This window comes from Colletotrichum aenigma (assembly GCF_013390185.1).
Source record: "Colletotrichum aenigma strain Cg56 chromosome Unknown KSG_Cg56_contig02, whole genome shotgun sequence".
NCBI classification, from domain to species: domain Eukaryota; kingdom Fungi; phylum Ascomycota; class Sordariomycetes; order Glomerellales; family Glomerellaceae; genus Colletotrichum; species Colletotrichum aenigma.
Genome location: NW_023500908.1, coordinates 3,598,172 through 3,613,512, shown reverse-complemented (window position 1 = coordinate 3,613,512; position 15,341 = coordinate 3,598,172). Strand labels below are relative to the sequence as shown.

The following is a 15,341-nucleotide window of genomic DNA, read 5'->3' as shown; positions in this document are numbered from 1 at the left end:
CAAGGATGATAACGGCAGACGGGCTACAAATGTGCACTTTCTGTCATGGGCGCCGGTGCGTAAACGTGGGCCATGAGTATCATCATCATTATGGAGGAGGATTGGACGATATACGCCAAAAGGGATGGTGGGTGGCTACAGCTTCTTCATCATCATTCGGGACTACAAAGTACCCTAGCCTTGGCAATGATATTCTGGTATTGCATGTGCCCGCCGTTCTCGTCCCCGCGCTTGATGACGCCAGGGAAGGTGATGCAAGAAATGTTGCGCCCCGCGAGAGCTTCCTCATCCTCACCGCCAATGTCCTCCATGGTTGCGGGGTCGAACTTGGTCTCCTGGTCCGGGACGATGTCGGGCATGTGGATCCGGAAGACGGCTTTTTGGACCGCGAGCTGCCGCGACAGGTCCACCGCGCTGCCGACTAGGGTCCGGAGGGCCGTGTCGCGGGCTTCGGTGGCCTTGGCGTCGGTGACGGCGTCGAGGATGCCGTTTACGCGGGCGACGACGCCGTCTGTCGATGCCGCTGTTTCTGCCTGCATCTTCGTCTCCGCCTCGCGCTGGAAAAGCGCCAGCGTCGAGGACCGCCAGTTGTTGAGTGCTTCCGCGTCGTCCACTAAAGCTCTTTTGTCAGCACCTCGTTGGATGGATCCGGCCAGCGGCAAGTGACGAACCGTAGCTAGACAAGGTCTCCTCCATCGCCCTAAACTTGTCCGCCTGCTCTTTGGGCAACCCGAAGAAGCAGTTCTCAAAGATGACATCCATGAGAATCCGCGACACGATGGACTGCAGCATGTGCACCTTTGCCGATGTCTCCAGGTCCGCGTACATGGGTACTAAACGACCCAGCTCATCGCGTATCTCTTCGCTGGCGGCAGCGACATCTGCGCTCGGTCAGACTCCACGCTCTCAAGTCGCATGGCTTGTAAAGGGGAAAGAAACACACCTAGCTTCGCCCTCCGAAAGTGGACAATAATCCAGTTCTGCAAGCCGTTGCCCAGCCTCATCATCCCTTCGCAAAAGACCTCGTCGGACGTCTGCCCGTTCGTCCGCGTGCTCGTGCTCACAAACTCCTTCAACCCCCTGACCTGCGCCCTCAGCTCTCCGACCTCTCGTCGCAAGGCGTCGCGGTCCGCATCGCGGTGCTCAGCCTCCTGCCTCAGTATCCTGAGATCCGCGTCGGCTCGCAGGAACTGCTCGTTCAGCTCGCTGTGCTTCGCCTGCCAGTAGACCGCCGTTTCGCTCTCAGCCTGGGAGAGCTTGTCGAGTTCCCTCGTGAACTCTTGTTCCATTATCTCGAGCTCGCGCTCGAGCTTCGCTATACGAGCATCCTTGTCTTTAAGTAATGTCGTACTGCTGCTGCTGCTACCGCTGCTGGTGTTGGCAGCGGTTCCTGTGCTGGGGGTATCTTTTGTTGACCTGGACTCCTTATCCTTTGCATCTTTCCCTGACTCGCGGGAGCTGCTGCCCTCGTCGGGCACAGCTGAGCTCGTGGGCGCATGGTGTGCGCGGGGCGGCGGCGCGATGATGCTCGCCGCGGTGCCTGAGCCGGGGCTCCGCGAGCTCGTCGTGTGTAGCGAGTGTGTGTTCGATCCTCCTTTCGATCCAGCAGTCGAGCCTCCCGTGGTGTTGTTGCTGCTACCGCTCCCGGTATTACTGCCGCCGCTCGTGCTGCTGACACTGCCGCCGGGGCGGCGCTTGTCGGACATCCGGAGCAGCTTCTTATCTTTCGTCATGGGAACGGCGGGACAGAAGGGGGAGGAGGAGCATGCGGCTTCGGATGCGGTGCTGCTGCATGTTGTGTAGGAAGTCGAAGGGCGGGGGAGTTCGCGATGGAGGGGGAGGAGGATTGTCTCTCTATCCCCCCGCTTGGAGCTTTCGTTTGTTGCCTAGAGGTGGGGGGAGGGGAGAGCGGCCACGATGGTTGAGGGGAGGAGAACTTCGTCGGGTGCCTGCAGGAGGCAAAAGTCGTCTGGCGCCTGCCCTCTTAAATGGCGAGAGAGGAGAGATCTCACTCTGTGTATCCCTCTGTCTCTCGTGTCGGGCTGAGCTGAGCTGAGCTGGAGAGTGTCGTCGCAAGCAACCGGCGGAGGTCGCTACACAGTGGGTTTAGGTAAGGCAGACCTTGACGGGGGGGGCATGCGTATTCGTCCGTCGTGTTGGGGGCGAGAGCGGGGACGCTCGCTGAGTTGGGGGCTCCAGCGTCTGTAACCCAGGTAGAGCGTGCCGTGACTGGACCCCGCCGGGGCCGTATTTTTAGCGGCCCGGCGGCTTGTGGCCGCGTGCTCGGGGCTGACAGTCGTGGGGGCTGGCGGTGCGGTTAGGTGGCCTAGGGAGCCCTGTGGTGATGCACGTCCATTCAGACCCCTGCAGCTTCACTGCAATCTCCTTTGGAGGATCCTGGCGGTTCATCTGAAGCACCACAGAGAGACATGGAGGGACAATGGCAGGGGCCGAGATGAGAAGATTTTACAGTATGTTGCCCTGGGAGTGGAAATGATGCTGCTCTCAGGTCTTCCTGCCATTGCCTGGAAGCGGTGTTTGTTACCTTGCCAAGGTTACATACAGCAATCATGTGTTTTGGATCGGTCTTGGGCACTCACTCCCTCCATTCAGGTATTACACGTAGGCTGCTTGCAACATATCTCGAACTGTGTGTACACAGATTAGAAATAGAGGTCGAATCTGGCGTAACGCTGCCGTTGCTGCCCCAAAGCACCCTGCTTCTGCAACGGGACCTGATGGCGCCGACATGGCGATATCAGTTTGCCTGAAGTACCCCGTCTACGACTAGTTCAACTCGGGTGTGCCCCTAAGACCTTCTCCTTATATGAGTCCGTTAGGCATATAGCTAGTCGAGGAGGTATACTGCCTCTAGATATTCGTCCAGAACCATATCTCGTCCCTAAAAGTCGATCTCGGCCTCAACCTCGTATTCCTGATCGTCTACACCCTCAATCTGCTTGGCCCCCATACGACAGATGGCAATCTTTTCCACCGGCACGTCCTCCATCCACACGTAGTCATCGTACCGGTCAAGTATATCTCTCGCATCGATGGTCATCCTCGGCCCCTTCTTGCCCCTGCTGCCCTTGACGTAGATGGTGTTCACGATGGTGGCGTGCAATAGCAACGGCCGGTCTTCCTTGTCCATCACCTCGGCCTCCTGGAAAACTCCCCTCAGCTTCCCGCAAAAGCCACGGAAGACACCGTCGGGGTCGATCGGCGGCGCGTACAGGACCGTGGCTTTCTGAGCGGGCTGGATGGAATGGAGACCACGGAGGGTGAGGGAGAGAGGCTTCTCAGGGGTCGAGGAGGCTGGCCCGGCCAAGGGAGTGATGGAGGATAGGGGCTTGACGGTTGATAGAATCTCGCGCGGCTTCAGCGATTGAAGTACTTCGACGGCCTTCTCGACGCCTTCGTTCTTGGGGAAGCTCATCACACCGAGGGTAAGGTGGAGGGTGCCGAGGGGACGGACGGCGTCTGAAGGGATGGCGAAGCTGTCTGGGCTAGTGACATCTGCTTTAAAGGATGCCAGGCTTTTGGACAGCTGAGACCGGGAAGAGGCGGTAACGAGGGGTATGCACAGGAAGTGCGTGGGTGAAGTGCGTGGAGGAGGTCGAGGAGGCATTGCGAATGTCGAGGCCGATGTGGTCAGGGAGTATGACTATGATCTTGGCGCCTGAGAGACTCTCTGCAGGTTTCGGTGCAATGTTGACTGCCTCGCGTAGTTGGACGTCTCAGAACCTTATGACCGATCCAACGATGCTCATGGGCTTTTGCGTAGATAACGTCCGGAATCTGCTAACCATGTTAGAGAAAGTGACAAGACAGAATCGAGGGTCCGTCAACGGAGACAGCAAGAGCCTCCCGACGGCCCGGGCCGAAGACTGGCGTCCCTAGTCGACCGTGCAGTTTCCATCTGCGACTCCCGGGGAAGCAAGAGATCACGATCTGTGGCAACGGTAGTTGCCATAGCAAAAGACAGAGAAACTCGGCCGGTAGGCTGGCCGCTGGGCTTGGGGAGGCAGCTGTCTCCCTCGTAGCCGCACAGCCACAGAACCGACCGCTCGGAAGGGCCCCATAAGTTTGGAGAAACGTCGAGACGTACCAGAATCAGGCTATGGCGTCAATTTGTCGATCTTTCGTCTGGGCTTCGTCACAGCTCGCGATGATGTCAGTCCGGTCAAGGCTGAAAGGTGACGCTCGGAAGAATTTTGGCGGGTTCCCCGCTGCCCGCACTTGGAACTCGGGATGGAAGCCTGTAGTCAGCGAAACCCCTGTGGCTAGGGCTCTGGCGAAGCAATCAGTATTCAAACCTGATATGTCTAATGCTGTCTAATGCCAACAAAAAGATGTCAATGGGATTCCTTTTTATCGGTTTGAACTTCTTTCGTGTTTGACCCAGTTGGATATTTTCATGACGCGTCTTCATTGTCTGTGTGGATGACGGCCTATTGATATCGGCCAAAACGCCTTGCATTGCCTATCAAAACACAACTTATGCTGCTGCCCATCTATCCAGCAGAAGTGGTAAAGACCGCAATATGCATGCTGTTGATTGGGGACTATAGTAGGCGCAGATGGAACAACCCAGGGAACAGGTATTTAGAACCTTCTTGTTGTTCCAGTAGACTACCTCGGCCATCCGACTATTCTTTCGGCTGCCCCCAGCAGTGTTGAGGGCCTTCCGCGCAGATCAAGTCCAGGTTTCCATGCAAAAATTCCATTTTTTTTTCTTCATGATTCAGAAACGTAAACGTAGGGGAGGGGTATGAGGAGAAGTAGGTTCGCGAGCAAAGCATCCAAGGTCCAAGATGGGTCGAAGAGCTGTAGGTCTCTTCGGGAAGGGCAAGACAGTCCCTTTTGTTCCACGTCCTTGCCGTCGTCGCAGCCATCGTTTCTAATGCTGGAGACGGTGCGGCTGATTCCGCGACATGGAGCGCGACGTCGTTGGGAGTCGTACGTCGGCTTTAGGCGTCGGTGGTGTTGTAGAACTTCTTTAGAACCTTCTCGGCGTCCTCGTACTCCGTCTTAAGCGCCTTGAGCGTCTCGGTAATGCGTTCCAGGCACAGCTCCTCATCCTTCTCCGGGGTGCCATCCTCGTTCTCCTTCTTGCCGTAACGCTGGATCTTCTCGCAACTGTCTCTAACCTTGACGAGGCCGAGCGTGGCCGATGAGCCCTTGAGGAAGTGACCCAATTGCGACAACTTCTCGAGGTCCTTTTCCTCTCTGCATTGACAAGAGATGAGAGTCAGCGCTGTCCAGGAGCATATTTGGACCAGCCCAAGGCCCACGGAAAACCGTTGGGCCGCGGGTAAGAGGGGGCTAAACGAAGAAGAGGGGGAAAGGATGGGTAGTGGGGGGCAAAAGGTGAGGGCGGGCGGTGATGATGCGACTCACAAAGCCGAGTCCATCGACTCAAAAGTTTCTTCTGCTTGCTCGAAGAAGCCAAAGACGATTGACTGGCTGAATTCGCGATCATCCTCGCTGTCGTCCATCTCCAGGATCTGACCGAAGGTGACCGAGTCAATCGCGTCGCCAAAGTCGGTGGTGCTGAGGGGACCGTCATCGCTCTGTGCCCAACACCCCACGTTAGCCCTCACAGTCCAAACCGCCGCATGACCACAACATATTTTTCTTTGATGGTTGCTCACGTACTTTGTCCTCAGAGGCAGGCATTTTTGGCGATTTGTGTTTATTTTGTTAGACTGGTTTCTTTTTTGTTTGGTGATCAGGCAGGAGTTGACAACAGAGCGGATAAAGGCTCTAGAGGGGTAAGAGTGACCGAGAGTGACACTCAAGTGTGACTGGTGGCAGCACGGAGACACGGAGGAGCTACTGAAGCGAAGATTTGGTTAGAGAGCCCGAGGCAAGCAAGGAGGTTCAGTCCAAGGGTGGATCCCACGATGGATAGATATGTGTGGTGTGATGTGGATTGCGGGATGGGAATGAAAGCTTGGGAATATCTGCGCCCGGTCCCTGGAGGCGAGGAAGGGTAATGCTGGGTATGATTTGGTTTCTTTTGTGCCGGGTAAGGGAAAGCAGCATCAATGATTGTTGGAGCTGCGGGTGATGATGAATGAGATATACCGCAACAAGGGCATGTGCAGCTGAGTGTGGGTATTCGGATGGAGGGGAGGAAGGGGACAACGCAGAGGCAAAACAGCCGCCGCAGAAGCAAGCGAAAGAGGGAGAGAAGGGCACGACAAATTACTTACAGATGAACGATGAATAGGGTCCGGGAGTGAGGATTGGATACAGCGAGCAGTTGTTTGGGCGAGCTAGAGTAGGAAAGGGTAAGCTGGAAGTCGGGTCCGATTCTGGTCGGGTGCGCATATAAGACGAGTTTGTCTGCTCTGCTAAGGTAAGGCGAGGCAAGGTGTAAGGTAGGCAAAAAGGCAGGTAGGGCTTCCGAGGTGTCTAATAATTTTTCGGCGGGGGATGCAGTGAGTGATGTGGGTAGGTGGACTGTTTGGAGGGGAAGAACTGCGTGGTGGGGTTGCGTTGGTGACTGCGAAGTACCTGGACTTGCTGGGTTAGGAGCGAGACGGCCCACGACGGGAGAGGACAGGACTGTCTGTACCTTCTGGAAAAGGAAGATCAAGTAGCGGCAGGGTTTGTAGTTCGTCTTCGGCTTTTGCTTAGGCGCGAGGAGGTTGCAGCTGAATTAAGGTGAAGGAACCTGAGAGATGCGGCTGTTAGGTGAGGTTGAAGAAGTGATGTAAGAAGTATGCGGGCGAGGGTGAGGTGACTATAATGTGTATCAGGGAGGCGAGCAAAAAAAAGAAGCGTTCAGGGTTGACAAAAGAGAAATCTCCCGAAATGTCAAGTGTAGCAATACGGCACGCGACGACGACAAGAGCAATAAGAAGCGTCGTCTAGGGTATCCAGTTGCGGCAGCCACCCTCACCTCCAGGACGAAGATGAGGATCAAGGTCAAGGTCACTGGGAGGTGAGAGGTGAGAGGTGAATGGGCAGGCGGGTTGAGCGAGTGCCGTTGAGCGCCTGAATTGAGGTAAAATAAAAGGTACACCAGACGCCAGGGTCGAGAGGGCCCTGGACGGCTGATTAGAAGCGGAAGGCGTGACGGCCGGGGCAGTAGGACCGGGGCACGAGAGGAGGGGAGATGATCTCTCAAAAAGGCAAAGGGCAAATCTGGGAGTGATCCCTAGCGCGATTTTGGTTGGGGAGTCTTGGTGTTGGAGCTGCTGCAGGTGCAGGTGCTGGGTGCTGGGTGCTGGGTGCTGGGTGCTGGGTGCTGGGTGCTGGGTGCTGGGTGCTGGGTGCTGAGGGGGCAGGCAGAGATGCGTGCGACCTTACCTTCCGGCTGGGAAACGCGCGCCAGGTGTCAGGCGCCAGGTGAGGACGATGTGAGCAACTGAGATGCGTCGGTAAAGTAGGTACGGTGAGTTGAGGTGAAGTTCAGTGAGACAGGCTCACGAGTCCAACTAAGCCGGATGACAAGCCTTGGGAGCCGACGGGTCTGGAGAGGAAGCGCGCTGCTGCTGCTGCTGCTGCTGCTGCTGCTGCAACTACTGATGCTGATGCTGTGGTAGTTTTGGTCCTTGTCCTTGTCCTTGTCCTGGTTGCGGTGCTTTTGCTTCTTCCCCTGCTCTTGCGGCAGCGGACGACCCTTACTGATGCCGGAAATGTTGCTGCGAGGCCTGGGTGGGACGTTGCTGCGGGCAGACGTTGTACTGCCCAAGAGGAGGGGCGGACGGTGGAGGGGTCGTGGTGACGAAGGAGTGGAGGGGGAAGGAGCGGGGGGGACGAAAGTCAGGGTCAAGCGATGATACGGCGGGATTGGGTCACCTTTTTCTGCAGGGCCTTCGTCCGGGTAAGGTATGTGGTACCTGAGTGGGCGTGAGTAGGTAGGTAAGGTATGGATGTAGGCAAGGTACCTGGGTAAGGAAGACACGGCGTAAGTAGGTCGGGAGGTAGGAATGTTGGCGGATGCGGTTGCTGTCTTTTTATTCGTGTCTCTCCCTCGTTGGTATGAGGAACGCTGCGGCAGGAGGAGGTGCGAGGTTTGAACGGTAGTGAGTAAGGTGGCTCAAATACTAGGTGGATGGAGACGAGGACCGCTGACAAGAGAGACGGCGGACACAGGCAGAGGCATGTACACTTGACGCTGGTCACAGCACTGCAGATTGACGGGGGAGTACAGCAGAGTAAGCAGCAGGAAAGTGTGACCAACGTCCTCGACCGCATCCGTTTAGATCACAGAGACGCTGTCCTGGCTTAAAAGGACATTCCAGACTGGTTGAGACGAGATATACCAGAGGAACTCAAAGCCAAAAAAGCAAGGCGGACGAAATAGCGAGTCGAGCATCACCGTACGGAAGGCAGCGATGACCCAGCCAGTGCGCCGCGAGGTCTGGCGGCCGCCAAATCTCGGGTCGGGAGATGCTGGACTGGGAGGGAGCTTGATGCTGCTGGGAGCTGGGAGCTGGGAGCTACCGCCGTATGTACGAGAGGGAAGGAGGAGGCTGGATATCCACCGCACGAGTTCTAGGCGCGCCGACCTGACCTCACACTTAATCAACTGATGGAAGCGTCGCCAGAGATGCATCATTCATAGCCCTTGTCTTTCAGGGTCCGTCCGGGCGCCTCCGTCAACACACAACAGACGCAGCAACTAGCAGCATGCAAACACTTTGACGACTGGAAGAACAGCTCCGACTGAAGTGACCGCCGTATCTTACCGAGCTACGGGAGACGGGAGTATCTGAACGACGAGTACCTTATCCTTCGGGCCAAGCATCCAAGCAGGCACCTTCTTAGCTTGCCGCTGCAGCAGCCCAACTAAGGCAAGGAACCCAAGGTGGATAAGGTAACCGAATACTGCTGGGGCAGAGCCTGCTAGCACCTTTAACGCGTCTGGCATCCCCCTACGTACGGGGCTCATCGTGTCATTGTCTTCCTTCGATGCAGCATCTCTGGTCACTCGTCCATGAGCTAGGGACGCCCTTTGTAACCCGCCGGGACAAGGCACGCCTGTCCTGAGGGGGAATCTTCTTCTTCACCGACGACCGTCAAGTAAGTAGCTAAACGGAAGGAACGAACCAACCTGCCTTCTACCTGCCTGCCTCAAGTTTAAGGTGAGGCTCTTCCGGCCTTGACAGTCCTGCAGTTCGCCCGTGCCTTCCCTAGGCACCTTTGGAACCGTCTGAAATGGTCTTCTCTTCCACAATCGCGAGCTCTTTTGTGTTATCAATTGAGGAACAGAAGCAAATCCATTCACAGTGCATCTCCTACAAGTACCCGACCCCTCCCTCCAACTCTTGGCTTTCTGTCACTTGCGTCCCGGCTACCTCTGCCGGCCTCTGATTTCTTTTCTCCATGCAATATCCGTACGTCGACCGCATTCGCACCAGTAGGTGAGTCCCGACGATCAGCCCTGATCAACCACGCACGTTCTCACAACGTCTTACCACGGGCGTTCTCGGCGCTCTATTACAGAGTCTAGACCATTGACAGTTCCCACACTTACCAACTTTCGCAGGAAATAAACCAGGTTCGCGTCATGACAGCGCCTGGCTCAGCGCCTCCAGCTGTCAGGATTCAATCCGAACACGCCGGATCACTTGTCATTTGACCGACAGCACCACAGCTGATAGACACGCACCGCTGTTACCTACCCGCCGTCGTTTTCCACCTCCCTCGGAAACCTTCTAGACCGAACGTGGTTCCGTCCTCTGGTTGAGGATATCCATACTGCCTTACGGACACATACAGTAAGTCTGAGCACCGACACAGGACAACCACGCTACCTACCCCTCCGTCTGCCGGGCCCTCCTTGCGACTGTGCCAGGTCGCCAGGATCCTGGACGATGCGAAAGCGCCGCCCTGCATGGCAAGCTAGATAGCATCTCTCGCGCCGCAGTCATGAATAGGTTATGATCAGCATCTTCCGCTGCCTTCCTTCGACTTCCTCTCGGCAACCTGGCGCAGCTTGGTCTCTGCTTGCTTCCAAGCGGGCACTCACCGACTTTGAATCTCACTTCCGTCTCATCTTGAGGTTTACCTTTTGTTTCACCTACTGCCGGTCGTTTATTGAATTTCTATCCGCCTCTTCTCTGCCACGTCCTATCAAGAGTGACCTGACGGCAGATTTGGCGCAAGGCTACGCAAGCTTCCTAGAGATTGCGTCGGAAAAGCAAAGCCAGTACTTAGTAAGTGAGCTCTGAGGTCTGATTCCCAGCCATAGCTCCAGGAGTTGGTCGTCACTGGCCCCGTCAGTCAAACCCCTCCTTCAGCCAGCCCCTGACTAGCAGACGTGGCCAGTCAACGGAGTACGGGCGCAAATTGGACGATCCATAGGCAATGTCTCGATACACTCCAGTCACCCATCAAAGACCCTCGCTGGAGCTGTGGTAAATTGACGATACTTGCTCAACTATTGCGTCTGGAAACTCACGATGCCAATGGTTCACCACTCCACACCGATAGGAAGCCCCAGGCATGGTAGGAGGGGTCGAAACCAAGTTAAGGGCAGCCGCGGGAGGCAGAGATCGGGGAGCGAAAAAGAGGCAACTGGATGGGCCAGCAACGGCGGAATGCAGGGTCCTAACCCCCGTCCCCAAATGCCTTTCGACGATCCGTTCCTGATTCAAGACGCTTGGCCATGCTGACATGCCACCCAATGCCACCGGCGCAGTACAGTTGACAGGGAAAGCTTGGTGAAATACCGTCCCACACCGCTGCAGAATCAACTTGTTGGAGCTCGTCGATGGAGGCTAGACTCTCTCGGCCGACGGTTGTCACCCCACTTCCAGATTCTTTTCAGCAAAGGAAAAAAGGATTTTCGTGCGCTGTGTGGCCGGTGTGGTGGTGTTGTCCACCATGCTCTCCGTGATGGGGTTCCGTCGAGGTGGTTAACTGGTGGTGAGGTGGGGCTCCTTGCATATGCACTCTGGGGGGTTGGAGTTAGTTTCTTCCCAGACGTCATAACGCGCCTGAACGTCATCGGTGGGTCGCACCGCAGGCTATGCAAGGACCAGGGCGTATTGGCTGCTGGACGCTTCCGTTTTGGGTCATAACCGTCTGTGGTCCACGCCGACGGCTGCCACTAACCACCACCACCTCACAGCCTGCCGCCGTCGCCGCCGCCGCATTCTCGCGGCTGTCGTCTGGCTGATTGCGAGTCCAGTGTGGCGGAGAGAACATTTTCTGGCGACAGAAACCTGTTCCGGTGGTTCAGCGGCTTCGGAGTATGGGCGTGGTCTCTCCTAGTTCATGCTGGAGCTCAGCCGCTCGAAGCTAGGTAACTCTGCGACCTCACCAACGCCAAAGAATCCGGCAGGGCGGGACCGTAACGTGGCAGGCTCCGTGTTTTACGGAGATCCACTCCTGACGGTCGGGTTACAGATGCGGTAGGCCGGAAATCGGCATGCCGCTAACTGAGAACTTCATCTCCACGGGCTTCGTCGGTCCCACCACCACCACCACCAGGCCCATCTTAGTCGCCCGCTCGCCCATGCTCTGGGATCCAAGACATATCGCTCCGCACCTTCCAGAGCATTTTCGACCTTCTGTGAACAACAGGACGGGAGCGCAGCCGCTTCGATTCGTCTGATGATTGGTTCGGCTGAACTTGGGTGTCACGCATGCGCCAAGTCCGCTAGGATGGCAGTACGGCTCAGTAAGGAAGGGAGCCAGAAACGAGGTGAAGAAGAATTACCGAAGTGACAGCTTCTTTGACTCTTTCTCGTCAAACCTCGATCGTCGCATCAGTGGAGGAAAGCTCGATATCGCACAGCCAATGGCTAATGTACGGTGACATCTTTACCACCAGCTTCTTCAGAGCTTTGGCGCGAGGCCTCAGCCAGAGGATTGGCTCCGGTATTCGGGACCTTGAATAATGGATTCCATGACGAAGGCGTTAGCGCGTTCAGAGTCTGAGCATTACAAGAGCCTGCCTGTGGCAATCACCGACGAGTTTCATTCGGGGAGCATGCGGCTCGGAATCACAAAGCTTACTGTAGGTTCTGAGGGAGGTTAAAGCAAACCTCTGCTGGCCTCCAGATCTCATCGCGGGTGGACACCAGATGACAGCCGGAGCCGATTTGTCTGTTGTACGCAGTAAATTCATGCTCACTCGCCCCCCGCTTTACGGCTTAATTCTGGCTCCACTCTGGCGGTCGGCATCCGTCCGAATGACAAGGGGCATATATCGGTCAAGCAACTTTGAAAACCGTGGTCTGCGGAACGGCCAGACGGTACGATATCGCGGCGGAAACGTTGATCCACGGGCGTGGCTCACACGAGCGACAGGTATTGGGCGATCGCGAGGCGACCTGCTCCTCCCCGACTGTGTCCTTCACCGTCTCTCGAGGCAGTTTGCGCGGACAACACGAGGTTCCCGCCGAAGCTGCATGCAAGTGCGAGGTGACACTCCCAAAACCTGTTTTTTTGATCCTGCCGTGCGAGTAGCCTCCCTGCGCCGGCTTGGCCGGCTATCATGGCCCTCTGGGGGCTTCGAGACGATGGTTCAGATGAAATCCGCACCTTTCCGTTGGTCGAGAGCCGCCGTTTCGCATTAGACTTTTTCTCTATTTTTTTCTAGACGCCCGAAGAAAAGCAAACATTCTGCCCGGCCGGATAATTTGACGGGCAGCATTCTCAAGGCCGTGGTTGATACGGCTGAAAACGGACCAGACGTCACCAGCTCCGCCTGCTGGTGTAAGTGATCACGTGGTTTATAGCCTCTTGGCCGGAAGGACGAAGAGCGAGCTTCGTTCCATCGCGCAGCTGAGGTTGTACATGTCTGTTTACTGAAACAGGCAGGTGGTTCTTCTATGAGAAGGGTGCTATTGATTCCATCTCGCAGCGCCGATCATGGAAGAAGGAACGTTTGCGCCGCAATCTGCACGAGGAATCATTAGGGAGGGGACGTGGGCAGCAGCAGCATTCCCGAGTGACGAGGGGCAGACAACATGGCCCACGAGCAGATGGCTCCGAGACGTGGTAAATATTGCTTCTCGCGGTATATTCAACTTTTGGAAGGATCCGGCAAAAACGTAACGTGGGGCCCAGTAAACATTAACAAACATACCCTGCAGATTCGGCTGTCGGGGTTCTCAAATAGTCTAACGGTGATGCTCCCAGTCCTGCCAACTGCTAGGGCTGTCGTGATACCCACATCACCGTTCTCCCAAAGGGCGGCCGAAAGACCCCTTGGCAGGCATTCTTTTCGTGGAGACACCTAGTTTTTTTCCCTCCCCACTACCATTGTCCACTTACAACAAGACTTTGGTGGCCACACTGAGCAACCATGCCGCATCCTGCCAACCACCCTCGTTAGCCTTTGGGGGCGGAATCCGCTCTTCCGGGGCGTTGGGCACGCCCTCAAAATGCCGTGCTGACCACGAGCGGAGCTCCTGCGCCTCGTCGATTTCATGTCCAAAATCACCGTCCATGTCTTCGTCGTCCGACTCTTCCTCATTTTCTTCAACCGCGAACAGCGGCCATCCCAGGATATTTCCCACCCACGAAGCGGCACCAGCCCTCTCCCCCTTGACAAGTCTCCTGACGGCAGCTTCGTCATCTTGAGTCGTGTCAAAGTCGAAGGCTTCGAGCTTCTCGTCCAGATTGACAAAATCGGGCCCGGGGACGAGCTCGTCACTGTCATGGTGACGGGGAAAATATCCTTCGTCAGAGTGTCGCTCCATGGGAGTCAACATCTGGCTTCTGGTGCCCGCCCTGCTAGCTGACCGACTTCCAGGACGACTCGGACGTGCGGAATGGGTGTAAGCTCCGTCCATATCTGCAAGGCTGCCACGCCGGCTGCCGCGACGACTAGCCAGCTCCCGCTCGCGAGCTAATTCCCTCTCGAAAGCCTCGTCTTCCGCGTCCCTTATGCCAGTCAAGCTCGTGGAGCTCTCTCTCGACACGAGCCACGCCTGGCCCTTGAACTCGCGGCTCTCGTTGCTGATGAGCGCGCCGGTCCGCAGGAGCCAATCGCTGTCATTGGGGTCTCTGGCGGAGAAGTCATCCTTGCGGCGGCGGACAGTAGGAGATGTGGTGCCCGAGAGGGACTTTCGGTAGTGGGCTTTGCGGTCGTTGGCGGCGGGGGCCAGGTGCGTTGCGGACTTGCTCTTGGTGAGCTCGGCGTGCGGTACGGAGGCGCGGCGGACGTGGGAGTTTGAGCGAGCGGGTGAGCGGGTCAGAAGGCCCGGCGTCGTGGGTGCGGATTTGCCCTGCAGATAAGAGGTGCTGTGGGCTGGCGAGGCGAGATGGTCGGGCAGGGCATCGTCGTCTTGCATCGGCAGCCTCGAGGTGAAGGGGGCGAGGGAGAGGTGGTTCAGGTTTGTGCTGGAGCGGTTCTTCCGACGCGCCTGATTCGCGTACTGCTTATATGCCTCCTCCATTTTCTGGTGCTGCTTTGTATCAGGCCTGTGGTCTGGCAGGTAAGGTAGGTTGTGTAAAAGTATGGATGAGTGGGCGCGAATTGGTTAGCCAGATGACGACTGGGGAGACGCAAAGCAAGGGTCTAAATGGGTCGTTGGTTCTGGTGACAGATGTGTATATGCAGGATAGGAGTTCGGGTGGTTTCGCTTCAGGTTATATGGGAAAATGGTTGGGAAGCACCAGGAAAGCTTGTTGAGGAATGGAAAGGGAGTCGACCGGCTCGGCCATTGACGGGACAGCACAGTCTGTTGCAGCAGAGAGAGCTACGCCCGGGGACATGGCTTTTTTGCATGCGCTAATGGCAAAATCCGGGGCAGCCAGACTTTTGGCCGAGGAGGGAGGAGACGATCGGCTTCCAGGGCTGTGATTTGCTGGCCGGGTCCTGCGGGGAGGGCGGTGATTGGATGCATGATTACGTAGGTACAAGCCGACTGGCGAATGCGCTCGGGTAATGCTATGCGGATGAGTGCCGGTCTGCTTCTTCGGCCCCCTCCCCTACGCAGTACTGCATATCCTTCCTCCCGTCATGCAACCTCTCTACGTTACGGAGGTCTTTGCGCTGTAGTTCTAGGCCTTGGTCGCCTGTTGTTCACTCTGGTATGGGCTGACTCTAGCACCATGTTGCGAGACGCTGTTCATGCAAGCGGTGTTTTGTCAGGTGGTGTTTAGGGTCTCGCAGCGGCCCGGCTGTTACCTTTTTGCAGTGGCCGTACAACGATGGAACAAGCAAATGATTTATCAGAGTTTATGCCCTTTTTCCCCCCGTCAATATGGAAGAAAATGAATCGGAAATGGCCGTTACGAGAAACTCCGTGGAGCTTGCTGAACAGCTCTGGGATTGCTAGTCTACTTTGTGTGTCGTCCTAACAAGAATCTGGAAGGAGAAGAGAAAAAAACATGGAAGAGGCGACGACAAGTGTAGCAGAGAC

The 15,341-nt window shown here is 56.4% G+C and overlaps 4 protein-coding genes across 4 annotated transcripts; all 4 read right to left on the bottom strand.

Annotated features, from left to right (window-relative positions):
• Nucleotides 1-152: 152 nt before the first annotated feature.
• Nucleotides 153-1,733, bottom strand: CGCA056_v003033 (uncharacterized protein; the record flags this gene model as incomplete). Its single annotated transcript, XM_037318290.1, has 3 exons — nt 153-613; nt 672-881; nt 944-1,733. 3 exons carry the CDS (start codon nt 1,731-1,733, stop codon nt 153-155), a joined length of 1,461 nt encoding a protein of 486 aa, XP_037183721.1.
• Nucleotides 1,734-2,902: 1,169 nt separating this feature from the next.
• CGCA056_v003032 (Uncharacterized protein) lies at nt 2,903-3,628 on the bottom strand (the record flags this gene model as incomplete). The annotated part of the gene is made up of 1 exon (XM_037318289.1): nt 2,903-3,628. One exon carries the CDS (start codon nt 3,626-3,628, stop codon nt 2,903-2,905), a length of 726 nt encoding a protein of 241 aa, XP_037183722.1.
• A 1,342-nt stretch (nt 3,629-4,970) lies between these two features.
• On the bottom strand, nt 4,971-5,679 carry mpr1 (Multistep phosphorelay regulator 1; the record flags this gene model as incomplete). Its single annotated transcript, XM_037318288.1, has 3 exons — nt 4,971-5,229; nt 5,401-5,573; nt 5,659-5,679. 3 exons carry the CDS (start codon nt 5,677-5,679, stop codon nt 4,971-4,973), a joined length of 453 nt encoding a protein of 150 aa, XP_037183723.1.
• A 7,562-nt stretch (nt 5,680-13,241) lies between these two features.
• Nucleotides 13,242-14,372, bottom strand: CGCA056_v003030 (uncharacterized protein; the record flags this gene model as incomplete). Its single annotated transcript, XM_037318287.1, has 1 exon — nt 13,242-14,372. One exon carries the CDS (start codon nt 14,370-14,372, stop codon nt 13,242-13,244), a length of 1,131 nt encoding a protein of 376 aa, XP_037183724.1.
• Nucleotides 14,373-15,341: the final 969 nt, after the last annotated feature.